Source organism: Lissotriton vulgaris, chromosome 7 (genome assembly GCF_964263255.1).
Source record: "Lissotriton vulgaris chromosome 7, aLisVul1.2, whole genome shotgun sequence".
NCBI lineage: Eukaryota > Metazoa > Chordata > Amphibia > Caudata > Salamandridae > Lissotriton > Lissotriton vulgaris.
In genome coordinates, this window is record NC_141695.1 from 1,638,168,199 (window position 1) to 1,638,195,928 (window position 27,730).

Sequence of the window (27,730 nt, forward strand, 5' to 3'; positions counted from 1 at the left end):
GTGCATTCTGTTCAGACAGCACCAGGGGGTTGAGATGTGTGTCCTGCCTTTCCAGGATGATTCAGGGCTGGGCTGAATAGACCTGGGCTGCATTCAGAGTAGGGGGAGAAGATTTCTTTCACACCTGAATGGGCCTGGTCTGCCTTGAACAATGCTGTCTACACCTCCTGCCGGGCAGCTGCACCAAAGAAGACAGAACTGGTTCTGGCTGGGCAAAGAGCTTCTCTACCACCAGAGAACAAGGGAATTTGTGCTATAAAAAGTGGGACCCAGACCCCAGACTTTTAGATCACTTTTAGACTTCAAGAGAAATCTCTGCCAAGGAGAAGGACTGGAAGAAACTGGAGGAGGGGTACTGCCGATTCGCTGTGTGCTGTCTGGGGTTGACCTGCTGTAGCTGTTTCTACCAAGGAGAGGAACTGTGTGCGTATCCTGCTTGAGAAAGTATCTCCAAAGGCTTGGAAGGGGAGCTTTCCACCTGTTCAAGAGGTCTCAGGAACAACAAAGACCTCACCATCCTCTGGGCACCGTCACTGGAACTGCTGGTTTCAGTAGCCGCTGAAGAAAATGGCAACAAACTCTGTCACTGAGTCAGTTAAAGGATTCCGTGTCCTGAAGGCACCGCAGAAGGCACTGACGTACTTTGCACCGCATCCTTTGTCTCACCGATGCCGTCTGGGCGATCGTCACCAAGCCGCTGCTTGCACTGCGTCCTGTGGGCACCGCACCACCTCGTATCACCCTGCCTGGACGTCACCGACACCGTCGCTGCCTGACCTGAACATCGACCGGCTCTGCCGCCTGCACCGCATCCTGCCAGCAGCGCATCGAGCACCGCCTCACCCTGCACTGTAAGCCTTGGTCTCACTGATGCCGTATGGACGATCGTCACTGCCTGCACCCCATCGTGAGGGCACCGCTTCCATCTTTGTAAAGCAACAGCGACAGTCGCCCGACTGACTCGCAGCCATGTGTCGGCCGCAATGAGAAAGGTACTGTTTTCGAGTCTGTTGATGCTTTAGCTGACCTGCACAGACGCAGTTGGCTGGAATTGTTAGACTGTCATTTTCAGCATCGGCAGAACTGGATTTTTGTTGTTTTGGTCTTGTTTGGTTTAGATAAATATTACGTATTTTTCTAAACTGGGGTGATGTCCATTTGTAGTGTTTTCATTGTACTACTGTATGTGTACACAAATGCTTTATACACTGCCTTTGAGATAAGCTTGTCTGATCGTGCCAAGCTACTAAGGGGATGAGCAGGGTTTTTTTTAGAAGTGTATCCCCCTTACCGCAGTGCTTTAAATGGAAAAAAATAAGTGCAGGTACTCACAGAAAGGAGCAGTGGCGGAGTTAAGGGAGGGGCTAAGGTGGGACAAGGGGCGGGGTTAGCTGTTTGACTTTGCCAAGGTTGTATGCGCAAAATCTGCATGCATTGTTAGAATGTTGGATGTATATGTCCATTAGTTATCTCACTAATAACTATATTTATGGCACTTACTGATAAGTGTTTCTGACCACCCAAAGTAGCCTTTTTTTAGCATCTTTCAAATAAGAAAAGATTGAGGAAATAACAGTGAGGCTCTAAACATAGGCCTTCTTGTTTGCAGGCAGGTCTTTGCTGCAGGGTCATAACTCACTAAGCTATATTACAAGGATCTTAATTTTTGACCAGCAAGTAACACAAGGTTTTATGCAACAAAAACAGTAATGTTTTGATTTGTTCTGCATTCCGTCCATCAATTGTGTGTATTTTGCTCAGTTTGTACAGCACACACTATAGGTGGTAGTTATTTATCAAGATAACCATAAAGGAAATGTGACGTCATCAAATATTATGCTGCGAAGAAAGGCGCAGCAAGATACTGTAAGGTGACCAGTAGAAGCTCCATAGTTTCTTTTGTGAGTTTGTATGCGTTTGGTATGTGTTTAATTGTATGTGTGCATGTTATATTTGTGGGTCTAACGATGGAATGTGGGTGCTGTGTGTCCGTGCTTGTGTTTTTCGCAAGTGTTTGAGTGTGCGTGCTTTGGCATGAATCTTTGGTGCATGTACATCTGTGCAGTATGTACTCATTCATGTCTGTGCATTATCGTTTGTGTGCATGTATCCATTACTGTGTTGTGTGCATCACTCCTGTGTTTCCCTACCGTGCTTGTCTATTTGTGGAGTCTGTCTTTTATTTGTGCAACAGTAAAATTGAGCATTTCATGAACATTTGTTTAAAGTAAGTACAATTGAAGGGTATTCGAAGAGTGTTTTCCTTCCGAGTGAGCTGTGCTTATTCATGTTACTCATTCTCAAACAGCAGCCAGGCTTCAGTGCCTTCCTCCAACTTGTTTTCTCAATCAGGTACACTTGGCCCGTATCCGATATAAAGAAACACGTTTCGTAATTTCAAAAGCCGTTCCTCGTTGTCCCTCCACGTGAGTGTACTCATTCAGGAAAGAGTTACTGTTATTCGTATGAGGCATTATCATACTTTACAGAAATAACACATTTCACAACAAGATAGGGTTTTAGAATGAAGAGGGACTCTGGAAATATAGATCAAGTTGCAATGGCAGCCAGTGAAGCACTTGCTTAATAAAAGCTGAAGAACGGTGTCCCCTCCCCATCCCCCCTTGGATCATACACCCAGGGCAGGCCAGCGAGGCCTGTACCCAGGAGCGGTCCGAGGCCAAGACGGGCAGGCCAGCTAGTGCCTGTTCGCAGGTGCGCTTAATGTGCCGCTGTTAGATAACACTCAGTGGACATCACTCCCACAGCCATGAACCCACTTTTAAATCAGTTCTGTCCACGGAATATTCAATCCTGAACAGTGCGTCCCACCGCCACGCATTTGATTTTACAGCCCCCTCTCAGCCCCACTGTGAAAAGATCAATGGATCCGATAACCACTCTGCAGACCGCCATCCCTCCCCCGCGCTGAAGACTTCCGAACTTCCAAAGCAGCTCACGCTGGTTCCTAGTGACAAGCGCTCCTGTGTCCGTGATTAAATCCCTGCAGTGCTTGTTCCCTGCAGTGCTTGTTAAAAGAGCTGCCTGGGTTGAAGTCAGGTCCCATGAGTACCGGTACTCTCTTCCTTCTAGGAAAAGTGCCCTTACTCAAGGGGAGAAAAGGAAAAAGTGTCAGTACTCAGTACCGGTGAGTACCGGCCCATTTAAAGCACTGCCTTAACCTGACTAGGAAGAAGGGTCCCTACTTGGACAAAGGTGCAAACCATTGCCAACTAGAGACCCCCATTTCTAACACACACACATTTGGACTATGGTTCAAATGTAGGTGTGCGGCACTAGAAAGCCTGTTTGTGCATTGGTGCTGAGGAAGACAGCGCCAATGCCACATCTTAATAGATATGGCTCTGCGGTGCTCTCTCAGCCAGCGTAACGTTGCTTGGGGTCAGCAAATCTGTGCTACTGTTTAAATCTGCCCCATTGTGTGCTTGTCTCTTACCAGATTTGTGGTAAAAACGTTACCAAACTGTGAAAGTAGCAAACAAGGACAATAACTGCATGCATCCTATTCATAACAGTCTATAATTACATACATTAGCATCCGTTGCAAAGTGCAGTATGTGTTGCCAGGAATGTAAAACCGCTATGTAATTATGGTTGTTGTCTCTGGCAATGAGTGGCAGGCACTTGGTTTTAAACCACAAATCACAATGACTCTTTTTAGGCCCACGTTTAACAATTGTTGTGAAAAGAGCTGATATTTAGGGGCGGCTCTTCCACTAAGGCGGAAGAGAGCAACAATTCGCAAAACAAAGAATCGCTAAACCCGTCCAAACCCGTCCAAACCCCCAGCACGATTCCTTAAAAGCGATTCCCCACATAATCTGCGAATTTGATAGCGAATTCGCAGTCAAATAGTAAATTCGCAAACAAATCGCTATCCACATGCATCAGCAATAGCAAATAGCGAAAACACCATAATTCGCAGTATACGAGTCGTAATTTAAGGAGAAGCCAAACCAGGTGGTAACCATGAAGTCAAATTGGGGGGATAAAAAGGAGTTGGAAATAACAAACATGTGTTGGCCAAATCAAACACACTTAAGGAGACTCATTAAGAGCATGAGGAAAGTCACAATGGCAGGTCTATACATCGTGGCAAGGCGGCTGAGGCTCCAGGCTGCAGCCCAGAACAGACACAGGATCCATGAACGTATCTTCCGACTGCGGATTACACTACTGGTACAGACTGAAGAGGAGATCTACTCCAAATACAGGCTCAATGGGGCAATGATTAAGAAGCTCATCAGAGACCTTGACCCCCTGATGCAGCACCCAACACTGAGGACCAATGCCGTGCTCACCCATGTCCAGGTCCTGTGCTGCCTGCACCTCCTGGCCTCCGGCAGCTTCCAGGGGATAGTCGCAGTTGCAGGGGGTATATCCCAGAGTACACTTTCACGCTGCCTACAGAGTTTCCTGGACGCCATCCTGAGCCGGATACATCACTACATCACCTTCCCAACAACCCAACAGGACTTAATGCAAACTAAACTGGACTTCTATCATACCGCCCATTTCCCCCATGTAATTGGCTGCATCGACTGCACCCACATACACATCTGTCCACCCACAGAGACTGAATATATGTACCAGAACCGCAAGCCATATCACTCCCTCAACATTCAGGTGGTCTGCAATGCGAAGACCATCATTACAGACATTGTGGCACAATACCCAGGGAGCATGCATGATTTGTTTATCTCTCGGCACAGCGGCATACACACCCGCCTGGCCAGGGGTGAATTTGGAGAGGGACATCTCCTAGGTAAGTACACATGCCCACATACAGTATGTGAAGACCATGTTGCTGCGCATAACAGTCACTGACCCTCTGCTCCTCCCTTCAGGTGACAGCGCCTACGCCTCCGTGAATACCTCCTCACCCTATACCTCAACCCAGCAACACCACAGGAACGGAGGTACAATGGTGCACATATACACACCAGAAATGTGATTGAGCAAACATTTGGCATGTTAAAGAGTAGATTCAGCATCCTCCACAAGACTGGCGGGGCCCTCAAATACCGGCCTGAGATCTGCTGCCGCATCGTGGCCGTGTGCGCCATGCTTCACAATATTGCCACCAAGCGGAGGATATCTCGCTATTGGTTAATGTCTGCATTCCCTGGCTGGCTTTAGGGGTCTGTGCATCTTAACTAATCTGGCCGTGTTTGGCTATCAAGGCACCTTTACACACTACAGGTTCCACAATGCATTTGAGCGTTTGGGAGGAGCAGGGACTGGAATACTGTGCTCACAAATATGGATAGCACTGGGGGCATGGGCATTGTTAGGGTATGGGGTCGCAGTAGCATGCCTCTTACCTTGACTTTGGTGTGTGGTGCAGGAGGTGTCCAGTTGGGTAATGCCCACACAGGCTTCAGGGTGTATGGTGTCCTCCACTAGGTCCCCCATGGGGGTGTTTTCTGGACTGTGGAGTGTCTCCCTCCCGTAGCAATTCTCTCCCACAGTCTCTCAGCTATTCGCTCCTTGGCACGGCCTCTGAGGTCGTATCACCTCTTTTTTAAATCATCGATGCTCCGGTGGGTGACTCCCACGCGTTCACCTTTGCCTTGATGCGGACCCAGATGCGCCTCTTGGTTGCCTCGGGCACCTTCCGGGACAGCTTCCCGAACAGTTGGTCGTGATTCCTGCTCACTCCTTCGATTAGGTACTCAAGTTCTTTCTCACTAAACTTGATTTTGCGCTTGCGGGTTTTTTCACTTAGTTCTGCAGCTTCCTGGGACATTGTGGTTTGATTTCCACTCCTGTATGGGCACTGCAGAGTATGGCTCCTGGAGCTCAGTGCTCTGCCTCCTCCTGTATCCAGCTCTGTGCTCTGAATGATGCATGGAGCAGGCTACTTCCTGGTAGTGATGTCATCATTGGGCTCCAAATGCGACTTCACGTTTTTGCGATCTAGCAATGTGCGAGATGGCTATTTGCAAGATAGGTAATTGCGAATTCGCAATTAGGCTTTTGGAAACAGCTGATTTTGCAATTTTGGTGGGATTTCTGTGGAGTCGCATTTGGCGATTGCGGGCGGGTGCGAATCGCAAATATTTTGCGATTTTGATGTTGCATCCCATTCTGCGAATTCTTAATAGCGATTCGTTATTTTTCGCTGTTTAGGATTCGCAGAATGGATGCTTGATGAATCTATAGGTTAGACTCTGATCATGTACAATATTATTAGAGTTATCATTCCAAAGATGATGAACTCTGCACTTATTCGTCGATAAGAGTGTTAGAAGAATCCTCATTTGTCCAGACTGTTTATATGGTCCTTTGATTCACATATAGAATAAGGTATTGCCACAGAAGTGGAATATAATTGTTTGTTGGGAGGAACTGTGCAATACTAATAACTATGTTTCAACTTATGAACTTGTTACATTGAGAAGCACCTGGATCTCAAACTTACCTACAAAAACATTGAAGGTAGTTTTCTATATAGAAATATGTATTATAACTCAGGTTCCTGTTGCACATATTAAAGAGGCTCATTTGTATTTCATTAAAAAAGTCACAGTTTCAACCACTTATAGAGTCGGAATTACAGAGATTATTATGATGTACACCACATGACATATCAGGAATAGTGAACTGTATTTATAATGATAAATTACTAAAGCGTTATTCCCCGTTTTAGATATCAACGCTTCAGCAGTGCAGATTGAGCCCAGCTATAACACCAAGCAGAGTGAGGATCCAGGGGCTCTGTTCTCTCTCTTTCTTGTCACATTCCACTTTCCCTGGTTCTACTCCGACCAGTATAATATAGCCGTAGAGCCTGCTGTAGTTGGCTCCACCGGCCATTAAAGGCCCGCTCCAGCATTAGAGGCCCAAGCCGAAGGCCTGTGAGGCCTTTTGTTCACAGCAACACCTGTGAACAAACATTGAAATGTTGGGGCTCTGGGCTTGTACCGGCCATTAGAATCTCGGAGCACTCCATTGTTTTCAAAGGCGCTCCCAACATTTCAATGTTCTAATATCCTTGCATGGTTGGCTGTTGGTTCAGGGACATGTAAAGACTAGCATTGCTCTTTTTGGAACTCGGTTGCCAGGTTAATGCAAACTTGACAACTGCATGCCTAAGGACAAGTGCTCTATAGCCAAATATCCTGAAAGCATCAGGCTTATAGTTTTAGATTATGATGCAGAGGATCGGGGCTGGCCCTGCGTACCCAGTTAACCAGGCGCTAGGAACCAATCGTGAGTCTGTTTGCTTGCTGTTCTAATTTGATTGGTGCAAAGTACATTATGCATCATCACCCTTGACTAAGTCTCCCACTATAGCAGCAACATTAGAGATCTTACTGGACCAAATGGTCAGAACCTTTCTGGGTACCCAAAATACATCAGTATTTCTGACATCTTTTTCCCCAAGAAATTAGGCATCTTGGGCCAATGTAAACCAAGAATCAGTTGTGCCTGTATTCTTCTGAAAGCTGGCCATGATGATAGATAATAATTTGATACTAATTGGATGCTCACCGCTTATACTTAAAGATCATGTAAAGGTCAGTGATGCCAATGTAATTTAATGGAGCATGAGCAATGCCATAGATTTCATGTATAAAAAGAAACTATGATTGAATCTTTTCATGAAGGAGATTTTCTAGAATTAATCCTGCAGTCAAAAATGTGTTCCAAGGTCTGTTCATCATTTTCAGCACTACTTACGCGTATGCATCTATTGAGATTGCTATAGCATAAACCTTCCTGGCAAGCAGCAGAGAGCAGAGTATAGTGATTGGAGTAATTCAGGAAGGATTGTGTACAGATTTGTAGAATCCTAAATGCTGCATGATTCAATTGATGGAAGGGACAATTAGTTGAGTTAACAAGCAAGTGTGGGATACCGATGAGCTGTTCAGTCAATTCACCCTGCTCTGGGTTCTCGTACTCCTTTTGGACTTTTTAGCACAAATACAAAAAGGAAAAACGTTACTATCGACATCTGATTTTTAGTGAACCTGTTGGCTATTTCAATGTGGTTGAACTTGAACCCAAACTGCGCATTCCCAAAAATGTCCTATCTGTAGTTAGAGAGGACCAACATTGTTTCTTCCTTTCTATATGCATACAAAGCGTAGATATTTGTGCAAAATACGACATGTTACCATAGTATTGAACTAAAAGGTCAGGTCCACATATAGGGAGCATGGAAAGGTGAATCTAATGCATGCTGCGCGCTATAGTTTTTGACTGGCAGAAGTCGTATGAAGTGGTAGCACTCTGGCGGTGGTATGGAACCACTTCTGGCTATGGTAATTGGTTATTTTGTACTGCAGTTTTATTATATCTACTGCTTTTGGCTTGAAACGAGCAGCATTATACCAAGGAACTACAGGGCATATTTACAAAGAAATGGCGGAGTGCAGCATTAGACTTCTTGGCTTAAAGCCACGTTTCAACACTTCTGAAATGCAGGGCTGCACCGTATTTACAACAATATGGTGCATTCCTGTGTTTCTTTCTGTGCTGGCAGTAATTTTAGCTGCCTAGCTCCAACGCAGGCATCCTTGCACCGTAGTGCAAGGGTGCCTGCGTTGTGGGGAATGATTGTTTATGTGCAGGATGGTGTCTCCTCCTGCACATAAACAATACTAAATCGCAATTTGGAACTTCTATGTGAGCTGCATTGTGCCTGTTTATGTGCAGGAAGGGACACCTTCCTGTACATAAACAATCACGTATGGCGGTTTGCTGTTTTTATGTGTGTTGCACAATGCAGCACACACAAAAACATCAAAAGCAAGAAATTAAAAATTTCTCCTCGTTGCTCCCTGTTAGACCAGGTTTTTCCTGGTATAAATTTTGGTGCAGTCCCATATTTACGGAACTCTTGTAAATATGGGGAGCTCCAAAATCAATGGGTGTTGCGGAGAAACGCCCACCGCAGCACCCATTGCCACCCCTTTCACACTAAGTATAGCATGAAAGGGGGCCTTATTTACAAGGCGCTGCCTTGTAAATAAGGTGAAGCCCGTATCGCCAACACAACGTCATAAAAAGTGACGTTCTGCGGACGATAATGGCTTGTAAATATTCCCCTACATATCTCAACAAAACATAATAAGGCAGTTCTTTAACACAATAAAAGAAAAACATCATAACAACATAATAAGATACAAAACAAACAAATCAGAAAGCAGCACCTCACAATAGCACAAAGCAACAACGCACAAAACAAAATTACAACACAACAGAACATGATAAAACGATGTAAAGCACCACACAACAATGTAACACAAACATCATAACATATAACAATAAAATACAATTACTTGACAAAGTCAGAAGAAGACATATTTGAAGATTGCATCAAAATAAACACAAACAGAGCAAAGGTACCAATACAAAATAGAACACAATAATAACTCAGAAGACACTACCACAACAAGAATGAGGAACATTTAAACAAAGCAAAAATACTTCACAAAACGCAACAATAAAATAACACAGCAATACAATAGCTCACAATAACAAAACACTACAGAACCACAACAAAACACAACCAGAACTGCACAATGGAAACCAAATGCATCAAATAATGTGATTGTTTTACTCTTCTTTTGCTCTTTTGTTTTGGTGTGTTATTTTGTTATTTTGATCTGTTTGTATACTGTTGTATTAATGTTCTGCATCTGTGTAGTTGGGGTTTAACGTGGTTGTTAGACTAGTGTGGCTTTATGTGTGTGTGCTCTCATGCTGTAATGATCTGTATTTTTGTGTTATGTAGTTTTAGCACTGGTGTTGTGCTGGTGTGTTCAGCTTTGTTGTACATTTTTTTTGTATTGTGTAAGTGTGGTGCCTGGTAATTTGGAGGAGATGTTTTGCGGGTACAGCAGTGCATACTCACTGCCACTCATCCACGAGCAAACACACCAATCCATTCACAAGCATACGCATGTGCAACATACTCAAGCATTCACAAGCACACAAATTCACTCACAATCACACATGTGCAAATATTCACACCCATCCACTTTTAAGCGCACACACATACTCATACTCACTCATTCACAAGCACATACACACACACTTGTACACACTCATTCACAACCCGCGCAAAATCACATACTTTCATATATAAACAAAACCATCCAAATATTCAATAAAGCACTTTCTAGTCCACAACAGTGAAGGCAGGACAGCAGGTGGAGAGAAGGAGAAGCACAACAGCCAGGAAGGAGCTGGAGGCTATAGTGAGACAAGGAAAAAATGGAAAACCCGACGGCCTCCTCTGACCTGGTCGTGGGTCAGTCAATGAGAAGAGACCTTTCCCTAACTCGTCACTGGGTGGCGTCTATAACACTTGCTTATCCAACCACACTCTGTGAAGAGTTGGGAAAGGGTGGTGTGAAAAGTCATTGATAGACCATGAGCCCTCGGCGCTTCAGAGCTTAAATCTAAAGCGCCCAAGGCATATTCTATCAGTACCACTCCCCTGTCTCATTAGTGGGAGGAATTCAATGGGCTTTGCCTTGCTGATGATGTCACTGCCCTCAGGGCTGTGGGATTTTTAACCCAGCAGACCTTGGGCTCAGGTGTAAAACTCCTGGCTGGCTGACCCTGAATGCTGAGTGTCTCTCAGACTGACCTTTACTCAGCCTGGCAGTCGCTCGTCATGCTTGGGAAAATAGCCCCAGCTTCTGTAATGATGGTTCCCCACTGGTGGTGTTGCTCTGCTGTATTTGACTTACTTTAATGTGGTATTGTTTTATGGTAATGCAGTGTTGTCACTGCACTGCCGCTGTATTCCACTACTTAAAGATTTACAAACCTTCTTGTCAGACATTACCACCTCCGCAAAACGTATTCGACAATACAGCGCGCAGTCCAAATAAACTAAACTAAATTACAACAAAATCCTAAACTTACTACTCATGGTATTCACAGAATGCACTTAGGACTGTCCTAAGTTTACGTCCGCACTCGGGCCGGAATTTCCGCACCCGGAGTGTAAGCTCCGCACCCGGAGTGTAAGCTCCATACCCGAAGCGGAATTTCCACCATCGGGCTGGAATCTCCACTTCCTGACCGGAATACCCACAATGCATCAGATATAGTCAATTAACACCAGATTTTGGGTATTCCGGCCTGGAAGCAGAGATTCCGGCCTGATGGTGGAAATTCCGCTTCGTGTGTGTTGCTTACACTCCGGGTGCAGAGCTTACACTCCGGGTGCGGAAATTCCGGCCTGAGTGCAGACGTAAAGTTAGATCAGTCGTAAGTGCATTCTGTGAATACCATGAGTAGTAAGTTTAGGATTTTGTCGTAAGTTAGTTCTGTGAATCGGGCCCTTTGTTAGACGGCCTATACTAGCCTATGCAGCTTGTTAAAATAAATCTAAATCTTGGAGAAGCCAAAAATATAAAACACTTTGCAGCCAACTGACATACTAAAGGTCTGCAGAAAAAAAAGAAATGTAATATAGATGCATTTCAGTTTTACCAACAATTACATGTTTGCGCTATCTCCTGATCTAAACCAGCCTCACCCCTAAAATGAATGGCTTTTAAAATTAGCTTTTTGGCATTTTTCTCAGTCCTAATCTTACCTGATATGGATCGGTGTTGAGGTCGAAGTACTCCAGGAACCCGGTAGCAAATTCACAAAACAGGAAATTGTGTGTCTCATTAATTGTTCTCATGCACCAATAAGTGTTGTTGTTGGCACTGGTACAGGCACAGAAAGGGCCCACTGTAAATAGAAAAAGAGATTTATTTGTTTCAACTCCGCCTGTTTAATTGGTGGGCTGCAACACATAAAATTAAGGTTCACCCTCCTGCTAAATTTCAAAGTACAAAATGAAACCCTGGACATATTGCGTTTAAAGAGAACAGGCCATAACTTATTTCTAGGTCAGGCAAGGCAAAGGAATGTTCATGTAAACCATTTTGCTTGCATCGACAATAAAGAAATACGCAAAACAGAATGTAAAAACAAGTATGCAAAATCCCATTGAATGTAACCATATTTGTACACTATTTTGCCTCACAAAAGGCAGGGAAAAAAGCATTTGAGAGTAGATGGCAGAGCTACATTGAAGCACATTTCTGATTTAACAGGGATTCCCTAGATTACCTATCTCTGGAGCACACCTTCAAAACTACACCTGTCATAGTTGCCTAAGATTCCCCACATACCTAAATGTATGCATGGGGATGTCTCACCAGCTTGAAATATCTGCTAAGGGAAATTTGACACAAGTTTGCATTTGCACATCTGACTCTTGTGTTTTTTTCCCCAGAATGAAAATATTTTTTTCTATGAGTAGACCTTTATTTCCTCCCTACCTTTGATAGAAGAATGTGTGTCACTATATCTAATGTAGGAAACTATCTTCAAGAGGTATGTAAAAGGAACATCCAGTTAAAAAATGTTTCCTCTTAACCAAACTTACATCATGAACATTTACCACCCTGGGACACCACAATTCAAAGAGCATATAGCAGAGTACCCCTCTATCATCTCACATCAGTCTACTCCACTTGTGTCCTCCTTGATAGGGAATAACAAGACATATGGGGCAGATTTACAAGAAAGTGACGCATCTGTAGAGATGCCTTACTTTTCCTGCGCCACCCTGAGACACCCTTGCGCCACCATGGATGTGCCATATTTGCAATATGGCGCACCATGGTGCAAGGATTGATAGACGCGTCAGGAATTCTGACACATCTGTTGGGGCAAAAGCCGCACATTGCTGGAGCCGAGTCGCAAGCACGCCACAACTCCAGGAATGTATTTTGAGGCCTATTCCCACCACACTGCGTCACTGCTTATGCCTGTTTCAAGCAGGTGTAAGATTTTGACGGAGTGGCATCCTAGAAGTGGCACAGTGATATCTACAGTGACAGAGTGAAATCTTGTAGATTTCACAGTTTCACTTTTATGAGGCTTTCCTATGAGGGAACGCCCACCCTGCATACATTATACCTGACGCAGGTATAATGGGACGCATGGCTTTACAATGTGAAGCATCTTCTTAGATGCGTCCCATTGTAAATTGGCCGCATATTTTTGCGCCACAGCTGCATCACAAAAATGATGCAAGGGCTTATAAATCTGCCCCATGGTGTATCTTGGCCAACTCTAGGATCTGACCTCACAGTACTTACTCACGGCCCCCTAACTAGCATTCCCTCTATTCCCTCATTTGCCTATTCATGCTTTCCGCTCGTATATTCCTCTTTCTTCCACCTCATCCAAGATGGACTTCCCCAAGACGAACCCAACTACTTAATACCAAATGTTTTCTTGTATTTTTTTTTTAAAGATGATGAATTAATCTCTCTTAATGTATGTAGTGCAAAACAGCTTGTTGTACTGTGTTACCACATTGAATAATTTAAAAACTTAATAAATATAATTGAACCACGAACATTTTCCATCAGTAATGGTTCTGGAATGTCCCTTGGTTTGATGATGCCTGGTTGGGCTGCAATGCCTATTGTGACACCATTCTTGAAATTGCTTCTTTAATGCTGAGAAACAGACATAGTAGTATTTGGGTGTTTTCAGTCATTTATACACAGAGCCACACTGAAATCCCATAGAGCTGTCAATATACCTGCATTTATGACTCTGGAAATTCCACCAAATTTGCGTAATTTCTCTCGTCACAGATTACAAAATGTAGAAGGGCAAAATTTCACCAGTAGTAAATTCTCTAAATAAAATTTGGGATTTTTCTCCAACATTTTTTCCAAATAAGATGAACATGCATATTCAAAATAACTTAGAGAAACAGGCCCTATTGCCTAGGAAACCGTTGCTCATAACCATTGTGCACTTACTGTGAAGGAGGCAAATACTGTCCGTTTTTCAAATCTATATCCAAAATACTTTACAACCCAAAAATATTTCAAGTACTGGATTAGGCAATGAGTCAAAATTTTAATTTGATTTGTATTTTGAGGATGGTTGTGCTTCAGTGCTTGAAAAATATAGAATAAAAGGAGTGGGTATACGTGGCATTGAAATGCTAACACTAAAAGCAAAGAGGCCAGCTCAATATAATTCAAACATTTACACGAAATTTCGGTTTTAGGACCCTGAAATTATAATTAATTTTTTGCTTGTTGTTTAATTTCATATTTTGCTTGCGAAACTCAAGTACAACTTACACTTGCTTTCTGAATTTAACAGCATCTAATTGTATCCTTCTTCAATCAAAGTTTTATTGAAGACTATTTTTCTTGCAATAATTTCATAACCAATGCCTGCTCACAAACATTGTAACAATGTGACTCCTGTGCTGTGCATCCTTCATTTGTTGCTCATACACAAGAAGGACCTTTTCATGTTCTTTCTTCTGTTCCATTGTGTCTTTTTTGGAACAGCCTGGATGTTCGTGAAATTCCAGAAGTATCTGGTGAATTGCATTGCCAATCTACTTTGTAATCCAACTTCAGACCATAATCCATGTGAGGTGGGAAAGCCCTGCCCTCAGAGTCAAGTTGGCGCTTTTGTGAGATTCTTTATAGGAGCTTTGATGGCTGAACGTTTTTGACTAAAGCTCATCCAAATTCGACCCTGTGTTTAACCTAACAGTGTTGTAATTGGTAGTTTAGTTGAACTTAATTAAAATTCCCTTCTGAATCCCACAAGGCATTACAAAATCATAAAATAACACCATTTTCTGAATCAATAAAAAAACTTGTGAATATGAATGTGGGTCGTTGTTTTCACACTTTTTCATAATGGTTCCTTTGGTATGGGGGATACTAATGAATTTGGAACGGTTTACATGATTATACAGTCCATTATTTTGCTTTTCCAGCCCATCATTACTCTGCACTTTGGTTCTTTAATGGGTTTTGCTTCTCTGTTCAATTGATGTAGACAATTGTTTTGGTCACTGTCGTATACAATTCTGCTATTCATTAAACTGCAACTAATTTAGTTTAAATTTAAATGAACATACTAGTTGACTTAAGAGAAATGATCTGGAAACCAGAAAGGATGACATTTCGGAATTTCTTTTAAACCCCTTGGGCCCACAGGCAGCCATCCACTGCAATGGGAAATTGGTGGTTGTGAATGGTCAGATGCAAACTCACGTGCCATTTATCTCTGTCTCTTGGCGCCAGCTTGATTTTCACATATGTTAATTTGCCATCCGATTAATTGAGTCGAATGCTAATTAACAAGTATCAATATATTGACTTCAGGTAAGGTACATATCAATGCACAGCGAGATGCTACAGCCCATGCAATTATTAACTCTACTTGGCTGTGGAATAGAGATAATATGTTATCGACTTATGCTCTGCAGCTCTGGCGAGGCTGCTTTACCTGCCATGGGTTTAGGAGGGGTTTGGAGTACCAAGGCTGCTAAATTCTGGTGCTCTTCTCAAAGGTCTTACATATTGAATCTAGTGTTCATCTGCACAGCATGGTCGCTCAATGGAGAACGTTGAGGTGAGCGCTGACAACCTATTTGAGAGAAGCCCACCAACATTGACCACTAATTAAAGATTCATCACGGGATGCATTGTTCTATGTTGTTTGGTACTAATGACGTTTAATTTGGTAAACATTTCATAGTTTTGAATGTCACTGTTGAATGGTTACATTAAAAGTTAGCCTAGAGTTTTGTAGATACCCTCCGGGTGATCATTATTGTTGGATTTATCTGTCTCCAAGACTGGAACACTGAGGCTGATATCCTACTTTGTCCACTGTGGAAGGAGAGATAGGTCCTGATTTAGAGTTCGTGGACGGGTTACTCCATCACAAAAGTGACAGATATCCGTTCCGCTGTATTACAAGTGCATTATATCCAATGGCACTTGGAATACAGCAGATGGGAAATCCGTACCATTTGTGACGGAGTAACCTGTCCGCCGAACTCTAAATCAGGTCCATAGTCGAAACGTTGCATCTGCACTTGCATATCGAGGGTGTAAGGTGATGTTCGTTGATTACAAAAAAATCTGAATTCTACTCTCACTATATGACAGATTGGGAGTTGAATGGCTGTGATGGATATTTCTCTCCTGGGCTTCTAGTCTTGCTGAGCCGCACAGAGAATGGACTAGACTTCCCCCGTTTTTAGAGCTAGATGGGACCTCTTTACTTGGTGGGTGAGCCTTGGCACCTATATCCACATTTGTTAAACAGCTATACAAGTTTCTAATTACCAGTGTCTCCAGCTTTCGCTCATGCTTTTTTATTCAAGTTGTAATGAGGAACATAGTAGTTGTCTGTGATATTAGGACATCCCTGTTGCTGATCGAAGAACTGTTTCTCTCTAGATGAGAAGTGGTCTCCACCGCTTACTCTCTCCTTCTCTTGCTAAATTAACGATCAAGATGATACTTTTGTTGATTAACCAAGAGCTGGTAAACTTCCTATTGTGACAAATATACGACCAGTTCCTCCTCAGTCTATTGGCAAGTTTTTTGTAAGATGTGGAAATCCATGTGAGATAAAAAAAATATATAGGACCTTGTTATGGGTATATAAGCATGTTACGCTGAATAACAATGACACCTACCATAGGTGTTTTGGAGAGAAGAACTGGAAGGATTCTCTGTATGAAAATATAAGAGAACTTGTAAATATTTGCTTTTGAGCCTTGAGATAGCTATTCCATCCATGAAACACGTCGGCTGGATGTGAAAAAATACTACCGACCAAAATGTTGTAAACGTGGTGTTCTTTGGAATTACAGAGATGATGTCTTTAAAAGACTGAAGAGTATCATACATGGACACAGAAAAAAACTTGTAACTTATATTTTGAATGCCTGTTCTTAAACACTACACACTATTTTAGAAAGTTCTACGGACTTTAAGTTTGGATGCTTATTTGACTATGAACTGTGGTAAAATCGTAAATAAATCGTAAATCATACGTTCTTATATAGCGCCTTTCACCGTAAGGTCTCAAGGCGCTTGCTTTGGGAACCCGTCCTGGCATTTCCCTGCGAGATTACCCCTACTGGGCATCCCCAAGGTGAAGACCAGGCATCCCATCGCGGTGGGGCCGTAGTGGAGATTAAGCAAGCTATTGCCCAGAGTTGCAGAGTGTGAACCCACGATTCGAGTAGGCACCGAGGAGAGAATTATCGAGTCCCTGGACATTTTGAGCTCAAGGCCCTTGAGTACCTCCGAAATGTATGATATTGATGTACAGTCTCCGAGAAGGGCATTGGTTTGGGTAGCTGATATAAGGAGGTGAAACACAGGGCCTTTTAATCTAGTCACACCTGTTTATACCAGCTAATTATCAACATGTTTACTAAATATTTGTGAGATGCCTGTTCCTCTTTAGTTATAAATACAGTTCATAAACCTTATTCTGGCTTTCCAAAGTATTTGGAAAATATACAGAGAAGAAAAGATGTCAATGGATGTGTGCTTCTGGTCCAGTAATAGAAAAGGAATTACTATCATGTGCAGTACAAGTCAGGTCTGGTGTTTCTTTCAAAATTAAGATTGCAGTGATCTGTGTTTAACTCCACCATGGCCGATCTGAATGCCTGCTGTGAAAGGAGGAGTGTTATGCATTTGGCTAGCTACCTCACCATGTAAAAAAAATCCTAGCTACAGAAACCTTAACCAAAAGACATCCCATCCTTAGGGAGAGAGAAATTTCCTTCACGGAGAGCTATGACTCCTTGTGGTGAAAGCCATAGATGTCTTTGAAGCTACACAGTCGATCAAACTGCTTTCGACAAAGACCATCCCCATAGGGACATGGAACGTGAGGACCAGACAAGTCGGCCGTATGGCAGCAGATTTTCCAACTCCTTGCTTATGAAATTATGAAAAGGCGCCTAGGCTGGATAGGTAATACCCTCCGCAAGTCTGCATCAAACACCACAAGGCAAGCCCTGACCTGGAACCCTCAAGGGAAAAGGAAAAGAAGAAGGCAAAGAAACACCTGGTACAGAGGCCTTGAGGCTGACTGCAAGGAGATGAGTTCCACCTGGAGTCAGAGTGTAAGAAAAGCTCAGGACAGAAATGGCCGGAGCGTCCTGGTTGATGGCCTATACCCCAGTAGGGTTAGTAGGTATAAGTAAATAAGTAATGACCTGTGTTTACTTTTTTTTCTCAATGTTTTGTTTTTGAGGGGGAGGTACTCATCATAAACTATACAGATCCTAGTTGTGATATTTATGAGGATTTTGATTTTCTGTGTAACAACAGAAATATCTGCTGAGGACCTTTTTTACGCACATATATACTGATTAGAAGGACAACTTATAGATTGTATATTTATTTTTTATTTTTTCATTATTTATTTTACGGAGTTTTATATAGCGCGAACTTGACCCGAGGTAAGTATCGGGTATCAGAGCGCTTTACATAGCACCAGTTGCGTTACATTTTTTGTTAGGCACGGGGAGATTAAGTTCAGCTTCGTTGCCGATACTCAAACCCAGTTACCCAGGTTCGAGGTTGACTGCCCTAGCCGTTAGGTCAACTCCTCTCTTCCACATGCCTGATTAGGAATTTTCACTTACACTGACATTGTATGATTAGTAAATGTTATCATTGATGATTAAAATTCTGATAGAACCCACTGGGTGAATAGCATATGTAAATGGGAATGTACTCTTAATGGAAATGTACTCTTAACATATTGTTTAGAAGGCTAACATTTTTATCGATATACTCATTGTTGTAGTCAAAGAACAAAACCCATTGCCTTGTAAATGCAAAATCTTACATGTCCAAAAGGGGGCAGTCTGCCAGTGCTGGTTGTCATGTGTGAAGCATGTCAAGCCCGGCATGCTGCAAGTGTCGTTATTTTTTAGCCTCTTTAGCAGCTTGCGTAGTTTCTTCTTACGTCTCTGATCACGAAGAAGCCACACCTTGTCCTTTTCCTGCATGTCCTTTCTAAATACAGAAGAGAATGCATTAAATTGTTGAATGTGGCTCATCGCTTTTTTCTTAGTAGCCCTCCATCATTTATCTAGTTAATTTAATGGGAATGTACAAGAATGAGTGGAATTCAGTGGATTAAGAACAGGTTGGTTCAGTAAAACAAGAAGTGCTTAATTTGTATAAAATTAAGTGCCAGAGCCCTTCTCAGAAGGCCACTGCAGCCTGCACTATGCATTGCCCCTGCTAGCACTGCCAATGACAGCACCAACATAACACCTAACTGTCGCAACTGTAATAATTCAGACTATTTCATGCCATACAAAGCTATTCAATGCGATTGTACTTGATAAACACAGTTGTTGTGCTCATCTCAGACAGTGTCACCATGTGGTGACTGTTACTAGAGCTGGTGCTGACAATTAAGTGCTGGTGCTGAGCACCTGAAACCAGAGGCTCAAATTAAGCACTGAAAATAAGATATCAGTCATTTGCTACACATGGAAATGAACTTGATGAGATGGTGTAGATGTAACATGCTTGAGCATCCTAAGCAAACGTTCTCTGAGGTCTGTTTTAACAGGTTGGAATTATGATGCCAACGCACACATTTTTGTTTTGTTTTAGTTCACTGTGAATAAAATCTACAAGCTGTGCAAGATCCTAGTAAAACATTATCAAAATTTAGATAGCAATTGATTACAAAATGAAGATATATGACATTTTCCCTACCAATTGCTATACATGGCAATGTGGAAAACATGCTTGGACCCTGTAACTAAAGTTATTTTTAAAAAAGTCCCAGTTATTTTAGCAATAGCTGTTAAATGTTATTTTACTATAGGAGAGTTATTTTTAATCTTTCTTGAATAAATCCCGATGAGATCTTAATGCCAGCATGACCCAATTAGATATAAGGCCCTTTGTTATACAAAATTGAATATTATGGATAGGCTGGTAGAGGGGCAGTGTGTTCCTCCTAGCAATAGAATGTACCAAAGGTCTGTTTTTATCAGTAGGAAGGGGAGAAATAGGTGTATTTTTCTAATTTGTCTCAACCTGCAATTACTGCCCAGGAAATGTTACTGCCCATCCCAGGGATCGAATGGCTGATACGGAACCTAAGGATGTCATATGAGGGCGGGGCGTGCTTTCAATGTTTGCTCGTGGCATTTCTCTGAAACTTTGCATTTCAAGGAGGGAGGGATCAAAAGTTATAGAAGTCCCATCTCCAATATATTTGCTCCACCCTCATATGGCTCGTTGTCAGCAATTGCACAAAACCCTGAGGCACATCTATAGCACCTTTCACGGAGGTCATGAATGTTGTTTTTGCGATCAACCCTACTTGGCAGAGTGCAAGCCACGGTATGCAAAGGAGCTGTCTCGAGTCAAAGCCAATATTCCACTTTTAGATCCCTTCAGGTGACACTGAGTATGTGTTGCTACATTAATTCAATTTTTTTCACAGTAAATTGGAAACTGCCTGTTGCACTTACTTGTAAGGGTGCACGCCAGAACCTCTGTGCTTTAGTTTTCCTTTGTGCTTGGAGTAGTAACTAGGAGTGTAAACAAACAAAGCATATTGTGAAAAAAATGTAGAGTTGCATTTGCACACAAAAATAAAATTTACTTTAAAAAAATTAAAATGACATACTTAGGTTTGAACACTTTCTAACGATATTTGATGTTAACAATTTTGGAAAGGTTGAGGCTTTGTGTATTCTGTTGATCATATCACAAATAAGGACAAGGGTCCGTAGTCAACGGGAGGTCATGCAATTGAATGGGTGTACTCTTCCACACAAAGGGGGGATTTCCCTTTTAAGGACGGTTCCCCTCACACACCTGAGGTGTCATGCTTCTCATAAGGGGGCCTCCTATGAGAGACCTAGTCTCCACATCTGTGTCAGTGCTAGACCAACATGTTTCGGCCAAGGGACCTAAAGTAGTGTCACAGCCTTCTTAAGGGTCAATAGTTCAGCTACTCCAATGAATTTCTGTAAAGAACGTGAAAAAACATGAGAAAACACGTGCGAAAAATAATGGTATAATAATGAACCAGTGAAGTGGCTGTTCATTATGTTCAACGCACAACCACTTTATAAAGTTCCCCACATCTGTCCCGGCATAATAGCCATATGGTGGGGCAGGGGTCACTCCCCTGTTCCCCGTACGTGCGCCACCTGGTCCCTGGACTCCAAAACCAGTGGTTTTGGCGCACATATCATATGGCTATCATGCCGTGACACTACTTTAGGTCCATTGGCCGAAACATGTTGGTCTAGCACTGACACAGATGCTTCTAATGACGGCACCTGCGTTACCAGCTATTTTCTGTTTTTTAATCCTGACACCGGGTAGCTGAATAAAGTTGCAGCATAGCTAACCCTGTAGCCAGTTTTAACCACTCACATTACAGCTCAGCAACTTTTTCTAAACACACCAGGCTCACAGAGGGTTTTAGTACACCCGCCCCTTTTCAATAAACACATCCCTGATCTCCTCCCTCACAGTGAGGAGGTTGTAGCCCGCATCAAGACTAGGTCTCTCACGCGAGGAGGCACCCCTATGATGAAGCATGACACCTCTGGTGTGTGAAGGGAACCGTCCATAAAAGGGAAATCCCCCTTTGTGTGGAAGAGTACACCCCGTCAATTGCATGACCTCCCGTTGACTACGGACCCGCGGCCTTATTTGTGATATTTGTAATGAGTGGGGAGTTGGCCCACGCAGCTCCTTAAATCTCCTCTAGCCCCCTTGTGTGATTACTATTCTGTTGATCAACCTGGATGTAAGGGTACTTAACATCAAAAACACAAACCTGTTACACCAGGGAGAAAGGGTGCTGTGCTGAGGAACAAATGTTTTGCCTCTCGCACGGTCACTTTTGTAATAACCCAACCCTTTCTTGAATTTCTAGACTTCATTCAGGCCTAATTTACACCTGAAAACCTGCTGTTAGAGCATCTTTCTCACATTTCATTTTGAAACTTTTCATTATACTTAAAACTCGAACTTTGTGCAGACTTCCTTCCAATATATTGTACAAGTTCCATGGTGGCTCGGCTAATAAGCATGTTATCTGGCTGCCTACTACATGGCAGGAAAGTGTGTAAACGTCTAAATGCTGATCTGGTGTCAAGAGAAAATGAGCCTTTTCTATTCTTGTTTACTGATAATTTTATGTTAAAAAAACACATTATTTACCGGGAAATCCTTACCAATTCCTAAATATATTTATGTTCTATTTGCTGTTTTAAACAATTTGTGTTAGGAAGCAAACTCACGCTAATAAAAGAGAAAAGTCCCATTAACAATTTAAATTGAGTAGTATTATGATAAGCTTCTGCGTAAAAATTCCTCAAGATGTATAAGCAAGAGTGAGGCAAGAAAGGGGAATCATTACATTAACTTGTTACCTATCACATTAGAACAATCTTGTGCTTCAAACTAACCCCTGCTGTCCAAAAGACCTGTGCTGTTTGTTCTAGTCACAGCAGGTACAGGGACCTTCAATTCAAAAGCTCCTGTCCTCAGGCGACTGTAAGTGATAGCTAAATGCACTGCTGGTGTTTAAACCCATTCCGATTCCTAACAAATAAGTATTTACATTTAGGCTATTGGAAGTAATCGATCAATCTTTTTTGGGGGAGAAGAGAGCAATAATTCAGGACAGCTTGTGCCTGGAGGGAGTTGATTTTTGATGGTGTTACTTACATTTGCCAAAATGAGACTTTTTCTGCAGGTTTTTTACCTGAAACTCTGACTTTTAGAAAATGGAGTGAGAGTGGATGATGGACGGCAACCTCAAGTACAAAGTAACATTGTGAAATGTGAGTCCCCTGAAAAAAGAAAAAAAAACACAAAGCTTCTCCGCATGCAGAATTTAGTAGCGATGAATATCGCTGTGGGAAGTTATGAATAACTTCTGAATCTAGGCTGGAAAGCTTTCTTTAAATCAGATCCTTGGACATAACGGAAACGTAGCCAACAAGGTTTAAACATGTGGGGGCATATTATCAAGGGGGTTTATCTCCGCTTTTTTGGCTTTAAAAGCAAAGAAAGCGGAGATAAAATTATCTCCCTATTACCTAGCTGTTGCTAACACCAGTTAGCGACAGCTAGTAGGAGATAGCGACCATCTTGGGCCCCACTTTGCATGCCAGTGATATTTATCACTAATGACATGCAAAGTGGGCGTGCCAAGATGTTAGCGACTGGAAACAGTCGCTAACATCGCTATCTCCTATTACCAACTTTTGGAGATATTCGCGCTAAGCGCGAATATCTCCAAAAGCTAACACCTGCCCTGAGCAGTTCTTAGCCATGTTATCCAATGGGAGGTGGATAACATGGCTAAGAGCATTAGCTCGGTAATGCATGAATATCGCTGACTTTTCAGCGATATTCATGCATTGCGGCCGATTTTTATCGCATTTGCGATAAACCTTGGTAATACCAAGGTTTATCTGCGATAAAAATCGCCTCAGCTCAGCGGTAAAAATATTGCCGCTAAGCCAACATAGCGATAATTATCACTAGTTGTTGGTAATATGCCCCGTGGTTCCTCCTCATTTATGAAGTGTTGCATCGCTCTGGTAGATCAATGATGCAACACTTTTCAGTGTGCCCTCCTTGTGACACCATGGATGCGCCATATTTACTGTACGACGCTCGTTGTTGCAAGGATTGAGAGATACGTCAGGAATCCTGACGTATCTGTCAGTGTAAAAATGACACATTGCTGGAGTGTGTCTGAAAACAGATGCAACTCCAGCAATGTGTCATCTCACATGGGACAAGCCCCATGTGAAAAAGCCAACATCACCCACATTATTGCTTCAAGCAGGCGTAAGGATTTGACGCAGTAAGCCCGTATACGTGTTACAGTGACATCTCATAGATTTCCCTGCAACACTTCTACGAGCCTTTTCTCTGCCGGAACGCCCGCACTGCATACAAATTACCTGTCGCAGGTATAATGTAGCGCAGGGGTTTACAAAGTGAAGCATCTGCCTAGATGTGTCGCTTTTAAATCTGGCACAATATGGCGCATTTTGTACGGCACCGCAGCGTCACAAAAAGTGATGCAACTGCGGTGCAAGGGCCTCATATGTAAGGGTTGTGGATTCTACTGCCTACGTTTAAAAGCACATGAACTTCTTCATAGTGAAATTAAGTTTAGTGTAAAACCAAAAATAGGGTGTGCTTGTTTATTGATTTTTGATGTATAATATGGCTTCTAAATGTCACCTACAGGCCACTTCAGAGCGCAGGACAATTATACTGCTATTAAATGGTGTGACCATAACTTATCAAGAAAGTAGAATTAACAGGAAAAGGAATTAACAGGAAAGGTGTATGATCACAGAAAACTCATTGTTTTCTGTCTGTATTTATCTGTAAAACGGAAAAACAGAAAACAGGGAACCTTAATTATAATACTCCAGTATGCATGGAAAGTTATAGTTTGTGCACCTATTCTTGCATAGTTATGGACATATCTGTGACACTGGGTCTGGTGGCTTAGTGGACTCATGCCTCCACTGAAGGAGCCTGTAATTGACATTATGGTCACAGGTTCAAATCCCGGCTGGTCCACTTAGCCTTTCATCCTTCTGAGGTCGATAAACCATTGAGGTGGGTAACAATAAACATCTGCAATTCAGTGCCAAGATGCCTAGGGTGAACATGCGCTTTACAAATCCACATTATGTTATGAATCTCCAATAATTCCTCTTTACCATACTGTAAAATTACCCAGGAGCACTCTGTTTCAATATGGGGAGGACCGAGCGGCCACCTTATCTTTCGCCACTCTACTACATGACAAGGTCAGAACTGGTTTTACCTCCTGCTGTGGCCGTAGCCTGGCTGTGCAGTGGGGTCTTGGTGGTGAAAAGGAGAATCAGTTGCTGGCATTTTCCAAGCCAAAAGAGGTAGTGCTAAACCTGCCATGTTGTTCTGTCTACTCTTCTTGTCCACTCCCAGACAGCTAAGCCCTACTAAGTGTCCAGCAGTTAACAACTATTGACCTTTCCTGGGCCTGGACGCAAGCCACTGTCTTCTGAATCAGAGTTGTCAACTCTCCTAGTCAAGGATGTGTATACCAGCACTAGAGGTGTGATGTGTGGCTGAATTGGTTCTAAGACAATTCTAGCTCACGAAGCCTAAGCAACATTTTTGCATAGTTCCTTTCCTGTTTAAGTTGTCAAAAACCTGATTTCACCATTAAGTCAGATTTTAAAAACTAAGCATGAAATACTTTTGAAGCATTTCTCTATCCCCTTTCAAAGCAGAGGTGTTAAACAAAGATCAACCTAGGCCTATTAGGGAAAAGTCTAGCCAGGCCTTCAAAGTAAAATTGCTTTGTGGTTTTATTCCACTGTGAGGGTAGTACACTAACCCCAATATGTAGTGTGCCCTATTGTTATATATTAGCACCCTGCCATGTGTACTTATAAACCATGCTTTCGAGGTGACTTGAGAATATATAAACATCAGCAGTTCCTAAATAACTAAAACATTTTTATTAACAAATTATGAATTTCTCCTCATATTTTGCTCTTTCTATGGGTGCTGCATTCTGCAGCGCATATAGAAACAGCAAATCGCCTTTAAAGATTGTTTATGTGCAGGATGGGACCCTTGCCACATGGTGGCAGGGTGCCGGCACTGGCGCTAGGCAGCTTTTTTAGCACCAACGCCAGGGGAAACGCAGAGGTGCACAGTATTTTTGTAAATACAGCGCATTCCTGCTTTTTAAAAATGTCGGAGCGCGGTGGTACCAATTTTTGAGTAACACTGCGTTCCTACATTTTATTGTAAATATCCACCTAAATTTATTTTATGTGTGGAAGGTTTTTTTTTTAACCAATAAGCTGTTCGTTTTAATCGAATTTTGTATGTTTACTTGATAAATACATAGAAACATAAGCACATATCGATGTATTTTGACCACCCCTGTTAATTACCCTACTTATATATACCTAACATTCTCATTTCATACTTGCATGTTTATTGGTGCTTCAAGAATACATTTACAGACCATACGTAAATTTCTTTCTGGGCAACAGGCTAATGCAACTAAACAGCATGAAATGGTCTTGATTCTGAAATAAGCTCGTGAATCTGCATACAGTGGTCTACGGTCTTGCATTGGTGTAGATTTCTTACTTTCAGTAAATCACAAACCTATCCAGAAATGCGCATCAAAACTTTTTATAGTTGTGGGTTACCAGGGGTATTCCTGGAAAAAACCTTTGTGAACTTTATTTTGGTAGGTATTTATTTTCTCATGTGAAAATCTACCCATGATTACTTTTTTTTTTCTTTGCAAGGAAAATATTTTTTCCAAGGTAGCCCGCCTCTCCTGCTCTCCAATCAATGTTGGGGGTGTTCCAATCGCCTTTTCATCCTGGAAAAGGATTGCCCTTGATAAATAAGTTCCATTTGTTCCACGTGGTGTGGTACCAATGTAACCTATTGGAACCTCCTCAGATTGCTCAGTAGAACATGATTTAGGATAACATTCATACTAAATATTCCTCTGGGCTAACGACACGCTCCGCCACTTCTATTGTACATATCCTCCTATGTATTTTCAACACCCCGCATTAAGTGCTCCACTTATATATACCTAAGATTGTCATTTCATACTTGCATGTTTATTGGTGCTTGAAGCACACATTTACAGACCATTAGTACATTTGTTTCTGGGCAACAGACGTATGCAACTAAACAGCATGCAGTGGACCTGATTCTGTAATACGCTTGTAAATCTGCACACAGGGGTCTACGGTCTTGCATTGGTGTAGATGTCTTACTTCCAGTGAATCACAAAACTATCCAGAAATGCTCATCAAAACTTTTTATAGTTGTGGGTTACCAGGGGTATTCCTGGAAAAAACCCTTTATTTTCTCATGAGAAAATTTACCCATGATTACTTTTTATTTTTTTCTTTGCAAGGAAAATATTTATCCCAAGGGAGCCCGCCTCCCCTGCTCTCCAATCAATTTTGGGGGTGTTCCAATCACCTTTTCATCCTGGAAAAGGATTGCCCTTGATAAATAAGTTCCACTTGTTCCACATGGTGTGGTACCAATGTAACCTATTGGAACCTCCTCAGATTGTTCAGTAGAACATGATTTAGGATAACATTCATACTAAATATCCCTCTGGACAGTGGAGGTGGTTTTAGTAGGCTGAAAATTGTGATCCCTAAGGCCAAGTGGGGCAGTTCTACAAACTGCACAGGAAAGCAGCTGAACTCAGCTAAATATAGCAAATTCAAAATGTTTTGGCGTGAAAAACACGCTGATGCCTCAGTGCTCACCCATGTCACACTCCATTAGAATGTGGTGCAAATAAAGGTACAAAATCAATTGAATGCAGTCTGCATACATTTGCATGCAGGATGTAATAAGGTCGCAGGAGATACAAACTTTGATGCTGTGGTTTAGATGTTACTTTCATTGCACCTACTGTACAGTAGGACATACACTGCGGTAGAAATGATACATTTGGGCATGGTATTGGGTGAGTGTTTTCTCTCGATAATCACTTCCGACGGGCATTCCAGGGAATAATGTGCGGAAACGGTCTTTGCCACTGTTGCCCTCAGTATTAATATTAACACCCAGCACTTTGAGGAAAGTGGCTGTTCATAAATTTGGACTCAGTAGTATTTCTGCTCATCGCGTAATGCGCATAAAGTGGACAAGTAGTAAACATCAGTCTTTTAGGGAAATACAAGCATGGAAATATGCTGTGGTGGTGATAATGGTGCTGGTAGTGATAATTGTGGTGCTAGTAACGATGGTGGTGGTAAAAAAAACATTTTTTCAAAACACTA

The 27,730-nt window shown here is 42.3% G+C and overlaps 1 protein-coding gene across 5 annotated transcripts in view; it reads right to left on the bottom strand.

The window, feature by feature from the left end:
- The window catches only part of SULF2 (sulfatase 2), a 432,620-nt gene that overhangs the window by 16,845 nt on the left and 388,045 nt on the right, over positions 1–27,730 (bottom strand). For all 5 annotated transcript variants that reach the window (XM_086932614.1, XM_086932611.1, XM_086932613.1 and 2 more), the window contains exons 15-17: positions 20,372–20,431; positions 18,718–18,887; positions 11,591–11,733 (exon numbers count right to left, since the gene is read on the bottom strand). In XM_086932614.1, coding sequence (XP_086788740.1) covers positions 11,591–11,733; positions 18,718–18,887; positions 20,372–20,431 — 373 coding nt within the window. The remainder of the gene's footprint in view (positions 1–11,590; positions 11,734–18,717; positions 18,888–20,371; positions 20,432–27,730) is intronic.